This window comes from Anser brachyrhynchus, assembly GCF_964034855.1.
Source record: "Anser brachyrhynchus genome assembly, chromosome: 29".
NCBI lineage: Eukaryota > Metazoa > Chordata > Aves > Anseriformes > Anatidae > Anser > Anser brachyrhynchus.
Window position 1 is genome coordinate 2,857,700 of NC_137722.1, and position 20,329 is coordinate 2,878,028.

A 20,329-nucleotide genomic window follows, 5' to 3' on the forward strand; every position below is an offset into this window, starting at 1 on the left:
TACCCTTTTATTGCTGAGCATGACATTACATGGCGTGGAACGTCTTGTTGGTTAGTACGGTTGCTCTGCCTGGTTATGTCTCCTCCCAACCTCTGGCTCACCCCACGGCCATTCACTCGAGGGGCGGGTGTAATAGACAAATATAGTGTAAATAGGTGTAAAAATAGGTGTAAAAGAACTAGAGAAGGCCTCGATGCTGTGCAAACACTGGTCAGCAAAAGCGAACAACTTCAGCGCACTACCAGCATCGTTTTGGCCACAGCTCTAAAACACAGCACCTTACAAGCTGCTATTAAGAATATTAACTCTATCCCAGCCAGACGCAGTACAGGGGAGCAGGCCACGGCTGGAGGCCTTTGGGGCTGTTCTCATCAGTTACAGCTCATCCATCCCACAGGCACTCTGTGAAGCAGGTGCCCGAGCCGCTTCCTCTTGTGGAGCTCCACATCACCCCAGAATGCCTCTGACAAGCAAGAGAATGGGAGAAGCCACCACAGCCTGAGGGAGAAGCAGCTACACCCCCCTCATTTTGAAAAGACTCGGACAAAGACTTGCATAAGTCTTTGCCAAGACTTATGACAAGATGCAGGTGAGAAAGAGCCTGACAGGGGGCTCATGCCCCAGCCCAACACTGGCTCTCCCTTCATGCGGCTCTCCTCTCCCCGTGCTTGGGATACTGGGGAATGGGCTTGCTCTCAGAACCCCTTCTGCATCTGTCACGTCTCTGACCAGGCTGTGTGCGCTGGCGTGGGACAAGGCCACCTTAGTGAGGTGTTCCCATCCGTTCCCGGTGCTCCTGAGAGTAAGAGATGAGCTGCAAGCAGCAGCTGCAGGGCTTGGCCTCTCCCTCACGCTCAGCCCTGCTCCTAGCTCTCTGCCTGTGTTGGTGCCAAGCAAGTGCTGCAGGCAGTAAGCATGATCTGGAGCAGGTGAGAGCAGACAGAGGCCTCTCTGGATAGAAAATTGCTGCTTATGACACTGATTCGTGGAAGAACTCCACAACTCAAAGCAAATGAATTATAAAGTAGGTATGTGGTTTATTTCAGCACCAGGCACATGCGGGACAGCTCCCAAAGGCATGCGCACCCCAACGCGGCAACTTGCTTGCGTTATAGACAGTAAAGAGTTACATAGGCATGAAGTTTCCCAATATGCCTATACATATGCATAACCTATCCCCGCGCGCAGTGCCTTCTGGTGGTGGTCGTCGGGGGGTCGTGGGGATGAAGGTTGGTGGCTCTTCTTCATCACCACTAGCCGACCCCCTGCCTTTGTACAGACTCAGCTGCTCCATGGCTCTTGTCCAAACCGCAAGGTCGGTCTTTTGAGACAGGTTTGGGTTTTTTTTGTTGTTTTTTTGAGACATGTTCACCTCATTGCTTTCTACAACTTCCCGAGGAGGACAAATGCAGAGGCAGGTGTCGATCTCTTCTCCACACTCACACACTACAGCCTGCCCTGGGGGGGCACACTACAGCCGGCACTGGGGGGGGGTGTCCTTAAGGTCAGTGGTCATTAAGGTCCCCTCCAACCCAAAGCATTCTAGGATTCTGTTTCTAAAAACACCTCTTCTGTTCCATCCCAGTAATAGTAAACAGCACAAGCAGAAATCAGCTCTGCCAGCCTGGGGTGTCCCCATGCATTCAGGTCGTCCTCATCCCCCCCACACTCACGCTACAGCCTGCCCCATGGGAGGCCAAGGGGAGATGTTTCCCCTGCAGTTGCAGCTCTCCAGCAAAGGCCCTGGACTGAATGGAACAGGCGGTGCTGGAGCTACACCGGGGGTGCTTGGAGGGCTTGTAGGCACAGTAAAAGATGCATTTCAAACAGCCCAGCTGGGCCCTGCTCGTGTCCCGCAGCCCGAAGGAGATGCCAGCACGGACGCGCTTTGAACCAGGGCATTTACTGGGGTAAATCCAGGTATGGGGGGCAGTGACCCACCCCTGGGTGCTGTTGACCACTGGTCAATATGCAGATCCCTGAGGAATGCCACTCGTTACTGGTTTCTGCCTGGACACTGAGCCTCTGACCGCTACTCTTTGAGTGCAACCATCTCGCCAATTCCTTACCCACCGAGTTGTCCGTCCATCCGATCCATGTCTCTCCAGTTTAGAGATCATGGGGGACAGTGCAAGTGCTTTGCACGAGTCCAGGTAGATGATGTCCGTTGCTCTTTCCCTACCCACCAATGCTGCAACCCCATCATAGAAGGGCACCAGATTTGTCAGGCATGATCTGCCCCGAGTGAAGCCGTGTTGTCTGTCACCAATCGCCTCCTTATTTTCTATAGCCCTCAGCAACAACTTCTCAGGTACGACGGACAGTGGGTGGTGAAGGCTGTGCACCCCCACAAAGGGAGGAAGGCCATGGGCGGAGCTTTGCTCCCCTTTAACAGGGAGGAGGAGAACTCCTCCATTTTCACTTGCGTGTGCCCCCACTCCTATATGACCCCCTTTCCCCTCACCAGTTCAACTCCTACTCTAGGGCATCCCCCCCACAGTTACCCCCAGCTACGTGCCCCGGGTGCCCCCCAGCACCGTGTGTTCCCTCCCCTAGTGCCCCCCCCCAGCACGCCCCACAGCACAGAACCTTCCAGAGCGCCCCCCCCACCCAGCCCGGCCCTGCCTCAGCTCTGCTCATTCGGACAGGCTTGGACCTGTTCAGTACCGGTTCAGTACCCCACAGTAAATGCCAGTAACACACAGTACCCCAGTAAATGCCCTGGTTCAAAGCGCGTCCGTGCTGGCATCTCCTTCGGGCTGCGGGACACGAGCAGGGCCCAGCTGGGCTGTTTGAAATGCATCTTTTACTGTGCCTACAAGCCCTCCAAGCACCCCCGGTGTAGCTCCAGCACCGCCTGTTCCATTCAGTCCAGGGCCTTTGCTGGAGAGCTGCAACTGCAGGGGAAACATCTCCCCTTGGCCTCCCATGGGGCAGGCTGTAGCGTGAGTGTGGGGGGGATGAGGACGACCTGAATGCATGGGGACACCCCAGGCTGGCAGAGCTGATTTCTGCTTGTGCTGTTTATTATTACTGGGATGGAACAGAAGAGGTGTTTTTAGAAACAGAATCCTAGAAGGCTTTGGGTTGGAGGGGACCTTAATGACCACTGACCTTAAGGACACCCCCTCCCAGTGCCCCCCCCCAGCACGCCCCACAGCACAGAACCTTCCAGAGCGCCCCCCCCCCACCCAGCCCGGCCCTGCCTCAGCTCTGCCTCCCGCCTGAGGGTGGTGAAGGCTCTGCACCCCCACAAAGGGAGGAAGGCTTGTAGCTCCCAGGTCTTCCATTTTCCCCTTTGTAGAATGGGGGCTATGTTTCCTCTCCTCCAGTCAGTGGGAACTACTTAAACAGACTTCCACAGCCTCTCCTGTATGATGGCCAGTGGCTTAGCAAGTCCACCGGTTCCCTCAGGCCCCGTGGACGTAGCTCACTGGGAAACTACTGGTGGGGACATGGGAGTTGAAATAGTGAGGGGAAAGGGGGACATATGGGAGCGGGGGCACAGGCGAGTGAAAATGGGGGGCACGCTGGGGGGCACGGGGGATTCTCAGGGAGCCTGTTGGTTGTGCTCCCAGATGGCTGCACGACGGCGGTGCTGTAGCGCAGGTTTGCGCTTTTGTTCCAAAGGGCAAAGTGACAGCGGAGCCCAGCAGAGCCTTCTCTTTGAGGCCCCTGAAGCTCTCCTGCAGGCAGCCAGGAGGGGACAGCTCACTCGAGGCCACACCTGAGGAGAAACAAGGTGCTTGTGGCAGAGCCGGGTGAACGATGGCGGCAGCAGGCACGGTGGGCCTGCAGCAGGCTTCCAGAAGCAGCAATGGTGTGAAATGCGTCACAGCTGGCACAGACCGCTGCCCCGAGCACACCTGGGCCGTTGGTCCAAAGGGGAAAGTGGGTTCTGAAAGAGCCGGGCCTTTCCAAGCAGCTCGTAGCAGGGAGCAGAAGCTTCACAAGTTACAGGCTGAGCAGCCTTTCCACAGCCCCCTGACGACTTTTTCAGTGGGGATCCAGCCACCCCTCTAGACCCTGCCTGGTCATACCATCCCCACCACGGTGGGTATGGTGTTCTGGGTCTGCCTGGGATGGACTCAACCTTCCCCACAGCAGCCCATGCAGCACTATGCTCTGTACTTCTGGCTAGAACTGACTTGATATTGCACCAATGTGTTTTGTCTACTGCTGAGCCGTGCTGGCACAGCATCAGGACTCCCACAGCGCCCTCCCTCTGCCACCCCCCAGCCCCAAATCCAGTCGGCTGGCTGTGGGCAAGAGGTGGGGAGGGGGCATTGCCAGGGCAGCTGACCCAAAAAGACCAAAGGGATAGTCCATACGGCAACGTCACGCTCAGCAATAAAAGCTGTGGAAGGGGAGGGAGAAGGGGGGGAGACACAGGGGACACAGATTCCTTGGTCAAGATCTTTATTTATTCCTCCGATTCCTCCGTTTCTTCCTTCCTCTCCTGCTGCAAGATCTCAGTTCATCATCGCTATCCTGCAGGAGATCACGTAGCTCTGGAGGCACAGTTGTCACCAGGTCATCGTCTGAAACTTCTTCTACCAAATTAGAGGGGACAAATCCTCTCGTGCCATCCGTCAGCTCTCCCACAAACCAGCCGTCTTCATCCATGTCTCCATAGACATAAACGTATTCTCCCGCAGTCAGAGGAAGCTCTGCTTCGGGGTGCTCATTAGGACCCTCGAAAGGATCGTAGCTGTATCGAGCTAAAAATTTTCGAAGTTTTAGCGATTCTTCTCCCGAGGACTGCAGGATGAAGGACACATGCTCTGCTCCTGATTCTTCGTTCCCATGCACAGGGCCCTCGTCTGAAAGAAGGCGGCACCCAGGACTGTTGTGTGCGGCATCTGATGTCCAGGTGCTTGTGTGGGATGCCGGGACCTTGGTTGCCTCCTCAGAAACATCAGAGCTGTCTTTGCGGTTGCAAAGGTCATGGGACTGCTCTGCATAGGCCTGTGCTGTGGGAGAAGATGTCACCTGTGGTAGTCCTGAACTGACACGGTTGGATTCTTTTCTTTTTTCTTGCTCAAGTTGCTGAGAGAGCAGCTCCCATTGTTGACTTTGGTGCTGATTCTCTTTCTCTAATTCTCTCAGCTGCGCTTGAGACGCTTGCGTGTCTTCCTCATGTGTCCTTCTTTGCTCTGCCCAAGCCCTCTGCAAATGCTCAACTTCCTCTTTCTTCTTCTGCAGCAGTCGCCTTGTTTCCTCGAGGTCGTTCTCCTGTTGTTGCCTTCGTCCTGCCAGTTGTCTCATGGCTTTCAGTTCACAACCCAGATCTTGCAGTCGTGTTTGAAGACGTTTGGCCTCTCCGATGGCAGAATTTCGCTGCTCTGTCACTTGCACGAGTTTCCCCTTCAGAGCAGCGTTGTCAGATCGAACCTCGTCTATCCGCTCCTTCTGCCCACGGAGCTGAGAATTTTCTTCTGCGCGCCTGGCATTTTCATTTGTCATCTCTCTCAGACGCACTTTCAGCTCCTCGTACCTTTGCTGCAGTCTTGAGCGTTCCTGATCCAGGTTCCTGTGAGGCCTAAGTTTTTTCCCAGCCTCGGTTTCCGATTCCCCTCTCTGCTGCTGGTCGACCTGCTCTGTCTTTGCAGCAGTCTTTCCAGATTTCAGGTCGGTCTCTTTCAGTTGCCTGGTGTTTTCTTTCAGGTGCTTGGTAAGGAGGCCTAGCATACTAGTCTTCTGCTGGAGCCTCTCCACCTCCTCCCCCAGTTCCAGAGCGCTTTCCTTCCCCAGAAGGCGGGTCTCCTCTTGAAGGACACCGCATTGCCTCTGCAGGTCCTCCAGGGCATGCTGCAGATGAGCTTTCTCCTGCAGCAGCTGGCTGTCTCCACTGCCAGGTGGGCAGGCCTCTTGTTGCGCTGCCACCTGAACACCCACGTCTGTGACCGCCCGCCCGCAGCTCTTCCCTTCTCCCTGGAGGTGAGCTTTTAAGCTGGAGTGGGTTGTCTGCTGCCCTCCTCCCCCAGCAGCACCAGATGCACCGGGGCTCTTCGAAGAGCAGGTCCCGGTGGTCCCTGCGCCCAGGCGAGTCTGCAGGCGGTGCCAGGCCGCAGCCCTGTCTTCGCTGTGGGAGGCAGACGGCCTCCCCTCAGCCTGCTCCAGGATGTACTGCTGGAAGAGCCTTCTCTGCAGTTCCAGTTCATTTTGGAGGCTTACGATGCGGGCGGTCTGCTTGCTGTCCTTCCGCCAGTGGAGCTGCCTGTGGACCTCCTGCAGCTTGCTGCGGGCCTCGCTGCTGCTGCTGCAGCCGTGCCTCACCAGCTCCTCGGCCAGCTCCTGCTGCAGGTCCCGCGCCTGGCGGACGGCGTCGTCCCGCTGCTCTTGGAGCAACTCCTGTGCCTGGCGCCACTCGGCCTCCTTCTCACGCAGCAGCTGACGGATCTCTGTTGCCCGCTGCTTCTGGCTCAGCTCCCACAGCCGCTGCAGCTCCCGTGCCCGTTGCTGCTCCCATCTGGAGCGTAGCTTCTCAGCCAGAAGCTGCCGCTCCTGCTCTGCCATCTTCTTTATCTCGCGGGTTTCATCAGCAAAGCGGCGGTGCAGCTCCTGCGAGTGGAGACGCTCGGCCTCCAGCTGGGCCCGCAGCGCCTCCAGCTCCTGCCTGTGCTCCTCCTGCTGCACAGGCCTGCTGGGGGGTCGCGCTGGGCCCCGACGGGATGAGGGGTGACTGTGCGCCACGGGCCCCTGGCCCACACCACCCCGGATCATGGCTTAAGGAATGAGAACGATGAACGTTCACCAAACGCTGCCAGCAATAGCCACCAGCGATCGCACGGCCTGGGCCTCTGAGGGACAGCAGCCTCTGAGCCCTCAGCAGACACCGGCTCCCAGCACCGCGCAGCAGCAGAGGTCGCCTCTGCCACTGGCCCGGCCTGGGCGAGCGCGGCCTTATATAGTGTCCGGGTGATGGCGTCATAGAGGAGGGATGACGTCATATGACCTTATATGGTGCGTGCCCGCCCGGACACACCCCGACAGCCTCAGCGCAAGGGGTGCAGAGGAGGGAGGTGAAGGGTTGTTAACGAGTGCAGACGCAGCCCCCGCGCAGGTGCGCAACGAGAATGTGTCTGTGAGGCCTCAGGCACGGGCACAGCTTACGGGTCTGGGCCACGTCTGTCCTTTAGTGGGGGAAGCGTGGTAGTGATGACATACAGCATTACACAGCCATTAGCATGGGCTGTTAACGAGGGTTAACAACCCCTAGAAGGGTTGTTAACGAGGTCATATGACGTCATCCCTCCTCTATGACGCCATCACCCGGACACTAACAAGTCCTCCACTAAACCACGTCACCGAGCTCTACATCTAAACGTCTTTTAAAGGCCTCCAGGGACGGCGACTCAACCACCTCCCTGGGCAGCCCATTCCGATGCCCAACAACCCTTTCGGTAAATAAGTTCTTCTTAATACCCAACCGAAACCTGCCCTGGCGCAACTTTAGTCCGTTCCCCCTTGTCCCGTCCCCAGGCACGTGGGAGAATAGACCAACCCCCGCCTCGCTACAGCCTCCTTTAAGGTACTTATAGAGCACGATACGGTCGCCCCTGAGCCTCCTCTTTTCCAGGCTGAACAATGCCAGCTCCCTCAGCCGCTCCTCGTAAGACTTGTTCTCCAGACCCCTCACCAGCTTCGTTGCCCTTCTCTGGACGTTTATTCGGAACTGGGCAGCACGGGGGGTTGTCTCACCAAAGCCGTGAGTCGTGCTCTCACGACGCGGCAACTTGCCGTGGTTATATGCAACAAAGCCTTACGTGTGCCTGAAGTTTCACAATAAGCCTCTCCATATGCATAACCTGTCCCCGCTTTATATTAAAATTAGATCCAAGAAGTCATTTCCACAAGCTCCTACCATCTGTGCTTGCGCAGTGTCTCCTGGTAGTGGTCGCCAGGGGTTGTGGGGATGAAGGTTGGTGACTCTTCCTCACCACCGCTAGCTGACCTCTTGTCTTTGCGCAGACTCAGTTGCTGCTTGGCTCTTGTCCAAACTGCAGGACCAATTTCTGCCACTTTCTTAAGATTACTTCACGTTCTTATGAGGAACTAAACGTGGTAAGGGGCCCAAGGCTTCTTGCTTCAGTTAATTTGCACGATGCAAAATGGTTAGCAAAGACATTCAGCAGCATCCACTAGTTTAATACTGTCAGCGCTCTATCTCTATTTGCTAAGATTCTCTGAACTCCCTCTCTCAGCGGCCACGTCCTCCCTGGCCTCCGAGAACTCCCCCTCCTCCATGCCCTCGCCCACGTACCAGTGCACAAAGGCACGCTTGGCGTACATCAGGTCGAACTTGTGGTCCAGGCGGGCCCAGGCCTCGGCGATGGCCGTGGTGTTGCTCAGCATGCAGACGGCGTGCTGCACCTTGGCCAGGTCCCCCCCGGGCACCACCGTGGGAGGCAGGCAGTTGATGCCCACCTTGAAACCACTCGGGCACCAGTCCGCAAACTGGATGCTGCGCTTGGTCTTGATGGTGGCGATGGCGGCGTTGATGTGCTAGGGCACCACGTCCCCGCGGTACAGCAGGCAGCACGCCATGTACTTGCCGTGCCGCGGGTCGCACTTCACCATCTGGTTGGCCGGCTCGAAGCAGGCGTTGGTGATCTCGGCCACCGAGAGCTGCTCGTGGTAAGCCTTCTCGGCCGAGATGACGGGGGCGTAGGTGGCCAGGGGGAAGTGGATGCGCGGGTACGGCACCAGGTTGGTCTGGAACTCGGTCAGGTCAACATTCAGGGCCCCGTCGAAGCGCAGGGAGGCCGTGATGGAGGACACGATCTGGCCTATCAACCTGTTGAGGTTGGTGTAGGTGGGCCTCTCGATGTCCAGGTTCCTGCGGCAGATGTCGTAGATGGCCTCGTTGTCCACCATGAAGGCGCAGTCAGAGTGCTCCAGCGTGGTGTGGGTGGTGAGGATGGAGTTGTAGGGCTCCACCACGGCCGTGGAGACCTGCGGGGCCGGGTAGATGGAGAACTCCAGCTTGGACTTCTTGCCGTAGTCGACCGAGAGGCATAGGTGGCCAGGGGGAAGTGGATGTAGGGGTATGGGTGCAGTGACCCACCCCTGGGTGCTAATGGAGGGCTGGGAAGCGTCCCTCCACAGCTCACTTCTGGCACCAGCCCCAGAGCAGTGGCAGCCATGTCCCAGTGGGCAGCCGTAGCCATGTCACCATGGTGTCACCATGGTTGTCATTGTGACACGGCCGCCTCGAAGGGTACAAAGAGGGCTGCTCCCCCAGGTGCAGGTGCAGGTGAAGCCATGGAGGCAGAGGGTGCGAAGGGGTCCCTGGAGCATGCACAGGAGTCCCTGGAGAACATGGCGGAGGTCTTGGCGCAGGTCGCTCAGGCAAGGGCTGGTGTGGAAGCGGCGCTGGAGGAGTTCCTAAAGGTCTGTAACCCAGAGGCAGAAGTCCAACAGGGGCAGGGCAGAGCTGCTGGGGAGTGGTGCGATCCCCAGAATGCCTTAGTGCTTGCTGCCCTGGTTCTGGCCTGGCCTTGCAGAGCCCTGGGGATAGACTGGGGATGCCCTTTCCCACCCTGACTCTGTGCAATCTGTCCCGGTTGCTTTGCAGTGCAAACGGAGACGTGCAGAGCTGGAAGAGGCTGTTGCTGAAAGAGCCAGTATCAACAAGGTCCTGAGGGCAGGAGGGAGGGGAGATCAACATGTTTGGGGGGGGGGGAAGCCCCGTCCAAGCATGTGTGGGTAGTCTCAGAACCTGATCCTTTGCTTCTCCAGGCTCTGAGGGAGGAGATTAAGAACCTCCAGGAGAGAAGGGAGGTTTTCAAAACGCAAACTGCCAGGTGAGTGGGGACAGGGCCCTGACCCCGACCAGGGGTAGACGGCGGGGAGGAGCTGTACAGCTTCCAGGCACCCGTGTCACAGACAGTTTGGGGGCTCCTTTCAGCTCCTCATGGCTGCTCTGGAGAGCCCTTTGCCTTCTCCTAAGCAGCTCCAAGCTTCTCTGAGCAACTCTTGACTCCTTTTAGCAATGCTGCACGACTGTGAGCAGCTCCCAGCCTCTTGTCAGAGCCCCCCGCGCCCCCAAAGCCTGGGGCACGGAGAAGGCAGAGGGTGCAGGGGGTGAGTGTGGGTTTGTGCGGTGCTGGGACAATGAGATGCCTCATCCCTGCTCCAGCAGAGGCTGGGCAGCACCCTGAGCTCCTCCTGGCCACCTCAGTCAAGGGGGAGGTCCTGGCCGAGGTCTCTTCTCACAGCCCAGAAACTCTGTGGTGTCTGTAGCAGGGGGAAGAGGATGCAGGCGGCCGAGGCGCCCAAGACCTGGATGCAGGAGATGGTGGCTGCGCAGCTGGTAGGAGCTATACCCCTGCTGTGGGCCTGCGGGGGGAGGGTCTGGACTTGGCCCCAGAGGACATGGGGCCATTCACCTCAGTGGGAACGAGGGAGGGGGTCTGAGCGCCCCCAACGCCTTCCCTGGCTCACGTGCCCTAACACGTGGCCCTGCTTTGCCTTGTCCTGTAGGATGAAGAGTTGGCGTCAAGGAGGCACAGAATCAGTACTTGGCTGCGGTGAGTTGCTCTCGCAGGTCGTGGCTCCCAAGGCATTAGGCAGCTTTTGACCTCTCCAGGATAAACTGCCTCAGCATTTCTTTGTTTCCTGGGTTGGGGAAGCAGGTGGGGGGTGGCCCTCAAAGTACAGCAGAGCCAAGGGGGATAGGCAGGTTCCTCACCCCAATCCTGAGCGGCACATGTTGCTCCCAGCATGGCACGGGGTCCCATGGCAGGGTTTAAAGAGGATGAATTTATCCCTGGCTCTGTCTGAACCTTCTTCTGTTCTGCAGGAGATTAGTGCTGTCCTTTGCCGGCCTGCAGCTCGCCTTCCTCATCCTGGTCCTGCTGAAGAGGGACATCCTCCACTGGATCCTTCCTCCAGGGCTGGCATCTGCCCTTGGAAGCCATCCACCAGATGAACTGTGAAAAGAAAAGGGAACCTTGAAGAAAAGGGAAGACCCTTTCTCTTCTAACCCTGCCAATAAACTGTGGCCCTTTATCAATAACCCTACCAATAAACTGTGGTCTTTTATTAGTGGGGAAGGGCCTGCGCAGACATTCTGCACGGCTGGTGCTGACTGCATGATGCTGCTGGGCAGTTGGTGGCCTGCTGGGTATTTGATGCACCCCATTCTGAGCGATACAAAACAACAAGAATCCCAGCTCAGAAATCTGTGCTCGTCCATGTGTCGCAAAAGGAATGATGCGCTTCACTCCTAAGAGAGAAGCAGCAATAGATTTATTGCTGAAAACAGTGATGGAGCAAAGCCAAATATGCCTGCTGAATGGCTGCTTGGCAGCTTACCAGTGTGTGGGGCTAGCAGAGGGCATCAAACAGACCTCAGTGTGACCACAAGTCAGCCCAGCCTTACAGGGTGCAGTGCACACAGGGGCCTGGCACACCCCATCATTATCTGGGCACTACTGAGCGCACAACTCATACATGCTGGCCTGCTGTACGAATGAGAGGTCTGTTGGGCCTGCTGGGAACCTCTTGTCCCGATGCGGGAAACGTTTCTTGGCGCGCAACCTCAAGTTTCTTAGTGAGTGGGGCTACATCTGGCTGGTGGCCAGTCACTAGCGGTCTTCCCCAGGGCTCAGTTCTGGGGCCAATTACCTTCAACATGTTTATCAAAGATCTAGGTGCAGGAGAGGAATGGGTCCTCAGCAAGTTTGCCAATGACACTAAACTGGGAGGCACCGTTGGCTCCGTGGAGGGCTGAGAGGCTTTGCAGAAGGATCTAGACAGATTGGCACACTGGGAGATTAGTAACGGCATGAAGTTCAACAACGGAAGATGCCAGGTGCTGCACCTGGGACAGCGTAATGCTGGATGCAAGCACAGGCTGGGAGACGAGTGGCTGGAGAGAGCAGCTCAGCAGAACGGGCTCTGGAGGTGCAGCTCCACAGCAGGCTCAGCGTGAGCCAGCAGCCAAGTCCTGGCAGCCACGAGGGCAAAATGCATTCTGGAGTGCATTCAACCCAGTAAAGCCAGCCGTTAATTGTCTTGCTGCATTTAATTATCTTAATTAATTAATTAATAATTAATTTTCTTGCTGTATTTAGTACGTGTGCAGCCTCACCTTGAGTATTGTGTGCACTTCTGGGCTCCACAACACAAAAGGGATGTGGACGTCCTTGAAAGTGTCCGGAGCAGGGCAACAAAGCTGGCAAAAGGGCTGGAAGCCACGTCCTGTGAGGACAGGCTGAGGTCACCTGGCTTGTCTAGGCTGGAGAAGAGAAGGCAAAGAGGCCACCTCATTGCTTTCTACAACTTCCCGAGGAGGAGAAATGCAGAGGCAGGTGTCGATCTCTTCTCCCTGGTAACCGATGAAAGGATGCACGGGAATGGCACAAAGCTGCGCAAGGAGAGGTTCAGACTGTACCTGAGGAAAAACTGCCTTACCATGAGGGTGGTCAAACACTGGCACAGGCTTCCTGGTGAGGTGGTAACTCCCCATGCCTGTCAGTGTTCGAGAGGCATTTGGATGATGCCCTCAATAATAAGCTTTAACTTTTAGTTAACTCTGGAGTGGTTCAGCTGTTGGACTGGATGATCTTTGAAGATCCCTTCCGACTCGAGCTATTCTATTCCATTCTATTCTAAAATGACCGATCCCCAGTGATGGGACCAATCCTGGAAAGGATGTGTTGCATAACTCTCTAAACCCCCTCTTTTACCCTTTTATTGCTGAGCATGACATTACATGGCGTGGAACGTCTTGTTGGTTAGTACGGTTGCTCTGCCTGGTTATGTCTCCTCCCAACCTCTGGCTCACCCCACGGCCATTCACTCGAGGGGCGGGTGTAATAGACAAATATAGTGTAAATAGGTGTAAAAATAGGTGTAAAAGAACTAGAGAAGGCCTCGATGCTGTGCAAACACTGGTCAGCAAAAGCGAACAACTTCAGCGCACTACCAGCATCGTTTTGGCCACAGCTCTAAAACACAGCACCTTACAAGCTGCTATTAAGAATATTAACTCTATCCCAGCCAGACGCAGTACAGGGGAGCAGGCCACGGCTGGAGGCCTTTGGGGCTGTTCTCATCAGTTACAGCTCATCCATCCCACAGGCACTCTGTGAAGCAGGTGCCCGAGCCGCTTCCTCTTGTGGAGCTCCACATCACCCCAGAATGCCTCTGACAAGCAAGAGAATGGGAGAAGCCACCACCGCCTGAGGGAGAAGCAGCTACACCCCCCTCATTTTGAAAAGACTCGGACAAAGACTTGCATAAGTCTTTGCCAAGACTTATGACAAGATGCAGGTGAGAAAGAGCCTGACAGGGGGCTCATGCCCCAGCCCAACACTGGCTCTCCCTTCATGCGGCTCTCCTCTCCCCGTGCTTGGGATACTGGGGAATGGGCTTGCTCTCAGAACCCCTTCTGCATCTGTCACGTCTCTGGCCAGGCTGTGTGCGCTGGCGTGGGACAAGGCCACCTTAGTGAGGTGTTCCCATCCGTTCCCGGTGCTCCTGAGAGTAAGAGATGAGCTGCAAGCAGCAGCTGCAGGGCTTGGCCTCTCCCTCACGCTCAGCCCTGCTCCTAGCTCTCTGCCTGTGTTGGTGCCAAGCAAGTGCTGCAGGCAGTAAGCATGATCTGGAGCAGGTGAGAGCAGACAGAGGCCTCTCTGGATAGAAAATTGCTGCTTATGACACTGATTCGTGGAAGAACTCCACAACTCGATACTGCAACTACGATATCATCGGCATAAGCGAAACCTGGTGGGATGAGTCCTGTGACTGGGGTGTTGCGATAGATGGTTACAGGCTCTTCAGGAGGGACAGGCAGGGTAGGCGAGGTGGTGGGGTGGCGATATATGTGAAGCAGGGGCTGGACTGTGTGGAACTTCAGGTCGGCGATGGCAAAGTTGAGAGCCTCTGGGTAAGGATCAAGGGACGAACGAATAAAGGGGATGTCGTTGTGGGAGTCTATTACAGACCGCCTGGCCAGGACGATAGCGCCGATAAATTATTCTTTACAGAACTAAGAGAGGCCTCGAGATTAACTCCCCTTGTCCTTATGGGGGACTTCAACTTGCCAGACGTTAACTGGGAGTGCCACACGGCTGACACGAGCAAGTCCAGGAGGTTCATGAAGCACCTAGATGATAACTTCTTGGTGCAGATGCTAACGGAGCCAACTAGGAAAGGTGCCCTCCTAGACCTGTTGCTAGAAAACAGAGAGGGTCTGGTGGGAGATGTGGTGATTGGTGGCCGCCTTGGTCAAAGCGACCATGAAGTGGTTGAGTTCAAAATTTACGGTGACAGAAGGAAAAGTGCCACCAAAACCTCTTCCCTAGATATGGGGAAAGCGGACTTCAGGCTGCTCAGGGAACTAGTCAGCAAGGTCCCCTGGGAAACTGCTCTTGAAGGCCTCGATGTCCACCAGTGCTGGTCATTCTTTAAACGATGCCTCCTAGAAGCACAAGATCAAGCAATTCCTAAATATCGCAAGTCAGGCAGGCGGGGCAGGAGGCCGGCGTGGCTGACCAGGAACATTCTAATGGAGATTAGGCGGAAACAGAGAGTGTTTCGCTACTGGAAGGAGGGCCAGGTGTCATGGAAAGAATACAGGGATGCTGTTCGTGTTTGTAGGCAGAAAATTCGTGTGGCCAAAGCACACCTAGAGTTGAAGCTGGCTGTGTCTGTGAGAGAAAATAAAAAGGGCTTTTTCAGATATGTGAATGGAAAAAGGAGAACTAAAGAATACATAGCTAAACTAAAGAATACCGCTCCTTGATAGGGAAGGTCTCCTCACAGACAATGACATAGGCAAAGCAGAGACGCTTAACGCCTTCTTTGCCTCTGTCTTCAATGCCGATGATGGGCTTCGGGACCCAGGGTGCCCTGAGCTAGAGGACCGGGATGGTGGGGATGACAAACTCCCAACCGACCCTGAACGTGTGCGGGATTTGCTACTCCACCTGGATCCCTACAAGTCCATGGGTCCGGATGGGATTCATCCCCGGGTGCTGAAAGAGCTGGCGGACGTCATCGCGGAACCTCTCTCAATTATTTTTCAACGATCCTGGGAATTTGGAGAGGTCCCGGTAGACTGGAAGCTGGCAAATGTTGTGCCGATTTACAAGAAGGGTCAGAAAGAAGACCCTAGCAATTACAGGCCTGTCAGTCTCACGTCAGTGCCTGGTAAAATCATGGAGAAGATGGTTCTCGAACTTATTGAGGCTCACCTGGGGGACAAAGCAGTCATTGGTCCCAGCCAGCATGGGTTTGTGAAGGGCAGGTCCTGCCTAACTAACCTGATTTCCTTCTATGATAAGATCACCCGTATGATGGACCAAGGGAAACCAGCTGATGTGATTTTTTTGGACTTCAGCAAGGCTTTTGACACGGTTTCCCATAGGATCCTACTGGACAAAATGTCCACCATACAGCTAAATAAAAACATCATACGATGGGTGAGCAATTGGCTAACGGGCAGGGCCCAAAGGGTTATGGTAAATGGGGCTGCGTCAGGCTGGTGGGCGGTCACCAGTGGGGTCCCTCAAGGCTCCATATTAGGGCCGGTACTTTTCAATATTTTTATAAACGATCTGGATGTAGGAATAGAAGGTATTTTGAGCAAGTTTGCTGATGACACCAAACTTGGAGGAGTTGTGGACTCGAATGAGGGTGGAAAGGCCTTGCAGAGGGATCTGGATAGGTTGGAGAGCTGGGCGATCACCAACCGCATGAAGTTCAATAAGAGCAAGTGCCGGGTCCTGCACCTGGGACGGGGAAACCCTGGCTGCACATACAGACTGGGCGATGAGACGCTAGAGAGCAGCCTAGAAGAGAGGGATCTGGGGGTCGTGGTAGACAGCAAGTTGAATATGAGCCAGCAGTGTGCCCTGGCGGCCAGGAGGGCCCACCGTGTCCTGGGGTGCATCAAGCACGGCATCGCTAGTAGGTCAAGGGAGGTGATTGTCCCGCTCTACTCTGCGCTGGTGCGGCCTCACCTCGAGTACTGTGTGCAGTTCTGGGCACCACAGTATAAAAAGGACATGAAACTGTTGGAGAGTGTACAGAGGAGGGCTACGAAGATGGTGAAAGGCCTGGAGGGGAAGACGTACGAGGAACGGCTGAGGTCACTGGGCCTGTTCAGCCTGGAGAAGACGAGGCTGAGGGGAGACCTCATCACAGTCTACAACTTCCTCGTAAGGGGGTGTCGAGAGGCAGGAGACCTTTTCTCCATTAACACCAGTGACAGGACCCGCGGGAACGGGGTTAAGCTGAGGCAGGGGAAATTTAGGCTCGACATCAGGAGGGGGTTCTTCACAGAGAGGGTGGTTGCACACTGGAACAGGCTCCCCAGGGAAGTGGTCACTGCACCGAGCCTGTCTGAATTTAAGAAGCGATTGGACTGTGCACTTAGTCACATGGTCTGAACTTTTGGGTAGACCTGTGCGGTATCAAGAGTTGGACTTGATGATCCTTAAGGGTCCCTTCCAACTCAGGATATTCTATGATTCTATGATAACTCAAAGCAAATGAATTATAAAGTAGGTATGTGGTTTATTTCAGCACCAGGCACATGCGGGACAGCTCCCAAAGGCATGCGCACCCCAACGCGGCAACTTGCTTGCGTTATAGACAGTAAAGAGTTACATAGGCATGAAGTTTCCCAATATGCCTATACATATGCATAACCTATCCCCGCGCGCAGTGCCTTCTGGTGGTGGTCGTCGGGGGGTCGTGGGGATGAAGGTTGGTGGCTCTTCTTCATCACCACTAGCCGACCCCCTGCCTTTGTACAGACTCAGCTGCTCCATGGCTCTTGTCCAAACCGCAAGGTCGGTCTTTTGAGACAGGTTTGGGTTTTTTTTGTTGTTTTTTTGAGACATGTTCACCTCGTTGCTTTCTACAACTTCCCGAGGAGGACAAATGCAGAGGCAGGTGTCGATCTCTTCTCCACACTCACACACTACAGCCTGCCCTGGGGGGGCACACTACAGCCGGCACTGGGGGGGGGGTGTCCTTAAGGTCAGTGGTCATTAAGGTCCCCTCCAACCCAAAGCATTCTAGGATTCTGTTTCTAAAAACACCTCTTCTGTTCCATCCCAGTAATAATAAACAGCACAAGCAGAAATCAGCTCTGCCAGCCTGGGGTGTCCCCATGCATTCAGGTCGTCCTCATCCCCCCCACACTCACGCTACAGCCTGCCCCATGGGAGGCCAAGGGGAGATGTTTCCCCTGCAGTTGCAGCTCTCCAGCAAAGGCCCTGGACTGAATGGAACAGGCGGTGCTGGAGCTACACCGGGGGTGCTTGGAGGGCTTGTAGGCACAGTAAAAGATGCATTTCAAACAGCCCAGCTGGGCCCTGCTCGTGTCCCGCAGCCCGAAGGAGATGCCAGCACGGACGCGCTTTGAACCAGGCCATTTACTGGGGTACTGTGTGTTACTGGCATTTACTGTGGGGTACTGAACCGGACTGTGCGGTGGGGCCTGACAAGTGTCCCTACCTTGTGTTGACCTACAGAAGACGGAGGAACTGGCGAGGAGAAGAGGTGCCTTTTCCTGGCTGTGGTGAGTGTCCCCTCAGGTGCCCTGTGCCCACCCAGGTTCCCCTGCAGCGACTGGGATGGCCAGGACGCCTGCTGCGGCGTGTTTGCCCAATGCCGAGGTGTCTTCCTGGGCTTGTGGAGGCTCACGTCCAAGCCTGTCCGAATGAGCAATGAGAAATGCCTGGAGGGGCAGCCTGTGGGGCTCCCAGAACAGCCCCCTCTGGCATGGGTGCGGGATGCGTCCAGCCTGCCCTTTTTCCAGCTCTTTTTCTGCCCCACAGGACATTCTGCCTGATCTTCCTGTGCGTGGAGCTGGCCGTCACTTTCATGCTCGGTGTCGCGGTGCTCTACGCCTCCTATTACGACCGGGAGTTCTTCTACCACCTGCTGCTTCATGTGCTGCCAGAAGACATCTTCACTGACCTGGCACACTTCCTTGAAGAGACCCTGTCTCTGGTCAGTGAGGGCGTGCCGCCCCACTGCCATCTCCTCTAAATAAAACCGAGGCTGCTCTGCCCAGTTCCTCTGTGCCTGTGCAAGAAAGGGAACTGACCAGGAAAAAAACAAGTACTGAGTCCCTCTACAGATAGGTAGGAGAAACTTCACGTTTGCAGGGCCCCGGGGGACTTCAAGCACCATCTGTCTGCTGGAGGGATAACACCGCAAGACATCAGCAATCCGGGAGGGTCCTGGGGTGCGCTGATGGCAGCTTCCTCACCTGCCTGCTATCCCGAGCAGTGGATATGTATGGGGTGAGCAGCCCCTCACCCCAATGCTGAGCGGGGGCTGCTGTTCCCAGCATGGCATAGAGTCTAGGGAAGGGTTTAAAGAAGATGGTAGGAACAAGTCAGGACTGAACTGGTCCTCACAGCTCCTTGCGCTTTGAACCAGGGCATTTACTGGGGTAAATCCAGGTATGGGGGGCAGTGACCCACCCCTGGGTGCTAATGGAGGGCTGGGAAGCGTCCCTCCAAAACTCACTTCTGGCACCAGCCCCAGAGCAGTGACAGCCATGTCCCAGTGGGCAGCAGCACTGAATCCCAGCTCAGAAATCTGTGCTCGTCCATGTGTCGCAAAAGGAATGATGCGCTTCACTCCTAAGAGAGAAGCAGCAATAGATTTATTGCTGAAAACAGTGATGGAGCAAAGCCAAATATGCCTGCTGAATGGCTGCTTGGCAGCTTACCAGTGTGTGGGGCTAGCAGAGGGCATCAAACAGACCTCAGTGTGACCACAAGTCAGCCCAGCCTTACAGGGTGCAGTGCACACAGGGGCCTGGCACACCCCATCATTATCTGGGCACTACTGAGCGCACAACTCATACACGCTGGCTTGCTGTACGAATGAGAGGTCTGTTGGGCCTGCTGGGAACCTCTTGTCCCGATGCGGGAAACGTTTCTTGGCGCGCAACCTCAAGTTTCTTAGTGAGTGCGTCTACATCTGGCTGGTGGCCAGTCTCTAGCGGTCTTCCCCAGGGCTCAGTTCTGGGGCCAATTACCTTCAACATGTTTATCAAAGATCTAGGTGCAGGAGAGGAATGGGTCCTCAGCAAGTTTGCCAATGACACTAAACTGGGAGGCACCGTTGACTCCGTGGAGGGCTGAGAGGCTTTGCAGAAGGATCTAGACAGATTGGCACACTGGGAGATTAGTAACGGCATGAAGTTCAACAACGGAAGATGCCAGGTGCTGCCCCTGGGACAGCGTAATGCTGGATGCAAGCACAGGCTGGGAGACGAGTGGCTGGAGAGAGCAGCTCAGCAGAAAGGGCTCTGGAGGTGCAGCTCCACAGCAGGCTCAGCGTGAGCCAGCAGCCAAGTCCTGGCAGCCACGAGGGCAAAATGCATTCTGGAGTGCATTCAACCCAGTAAAGCCAGCCGTTAATTGTCTTGCTGCATTTAATTATCTTAATTAATTAATTAATAATTAATTTTCTTGCTGTATTTAGTACGTGTGCAGCCTCACCTTGAGTATTGTGTGCACTTCTGGGCTCCACAACACAAAAGGGATGTGGACGTCCTTGAAAGTGTCCGGAGCAGGGCAACAAAGCTGGCAAAAGGGCTGGAAGCCACGTCCTGTGAGGACAGGCTGAGGTCACCTGGCTTGTCTAGGCTGGAGAAGAGAAGGCAAAGAGGCCACCTCATTGCTTTCTACAACTTCCCGAGGAGGAGAAATGCAGAGGCAGGTGTCGATCTCTTCTCCACACTCACACACTACAGCCGGCACTGGGGGGGGGGTGTCCTTAAGGTCAGTGGTCATTAAGGTCCCCTCCAACCCAAAGCATTCTAGGATCCTGTTTCTAAAAACACCTCTTCTGTTCCATCCCAGTAATAATAAACAGCACAAGCAGAAATCAGCTCTGCCAGCCTGGGGTGTCCCCATGCATTCAGGTCGTCCTCATCCCCCCCACACTCACGCTACAGCCTGCCCCATGGGAGGCCAAGGGGAGATGTTTCCCCTGCACTTGCAGCTCTCCAGCAAAGGCCCTGGACTGAATGGAACAGGCGGTGCTGGAGCTACACCGGGGGTGCTTGGAGGGCTTGTAGGCACAGTAAAAGATGCATTTCAAACAGCCCAGCTGGGCCCTGCTCGTGTCCCGCAGCCCGAAGGAGATGCCAGCACGGACGCGCTTTGAACCAGGGCATTTACTGGGGTACTGTGTGTTACTGGCATTTACTGTGGGGTACTGAACCGGACTGTGCGGTGGGGCCTGACAAGTGTCCCTACCTTGTGTTGACCTACAGAAGACGGAGGAACTGGCGAGGAGAAGAGGTGCCTTTTCCTGGCTGTGGTGAGTGTCCCCTCAG

At 55.6% G+C, this 20,329-nt stretch overlaps 1 protein-coding gene and 1 pseudogene across 3 annotated transcripts; one reads left to right on the forward strand and one right to left on the reverse strand.

Annotated features, from left to right (window-relative positions):
• Nucleotides 1-8,157: 8,157 nt before the first annotated feature.
• Nucleotides 8,158-9,144, reverse strand: LOC308183968 (tubulin alpha-1A chain-like; annotated as a pseudogene). Its single transcript has one exon. The product of its transcript is annotated as a tubulin alpha-1A chain-like (transcript).
• Nucleotides 9,145-9,208: 64 nt separating this feature from the next.
• LOC308183927 (uncharacterized protein) lies at nucleotides 9,209-11,417 on the forward strand. 2 transcript variants are annotated; one of them, XM_080570509.1, is made up of 6 exons: nucleotides 9,209-9,396; nucleotides 9,581-9,640; nucleotides 9,745-9,809; nucleotides 10,249-10,318; nucleotides 10,489-10,535; nucleotides 10,808-11,417. In XM_080570509.1, the coding sequence occupies exons 1-6, from the start codon at nucleotides 9,268-9,270 to the stop codon at nucleotides 10,941-10,943; spliced, it is 507 nt and encodes a 168-aa protein (XP_080426635.1). In that variant the 5' UTR covers nucleotides 9,209-9,267; the 3' UTR covers nucleotides 10,944-11,417. The 2 variants fall into 2 exon arrangements, with proteins under 2 accessions (XP_080426635.1, XP_080426634.1); XM_080570508.1 differs by having other exon boundaries at nucleotides 10,249-10,924.
• The last annotated feature ends 8,912 nt before the right edge of the window (nucleotides 11,418-20,329 follow it).

Bases quoted from the DNA above. Each gene is read 5' to 3' on its own strand.
- LOC308183927 (XM_080570508.1), top strand. From the start codon at position 9,268: ATGGAGGCAGAGGGTGCGAAGGGGTCCCTGGAGCATGCACAGGAGTCC. The intron at 9,641-9,744 runs GTCCTGAGGGCA...TTGCTTCTCCAG, and splicing joins AAAGAGCCAGTATCAACAAG to GCTCTGAGGGAGGAGATTAA. The intron at 9,810-10,248 runs GTGAGTGGGGAC...TGGTGTCTGTAG, and splicing joins TTCAAAACGCAAACTGCCAG to CAGGGGGAAGAGGATGCAGG.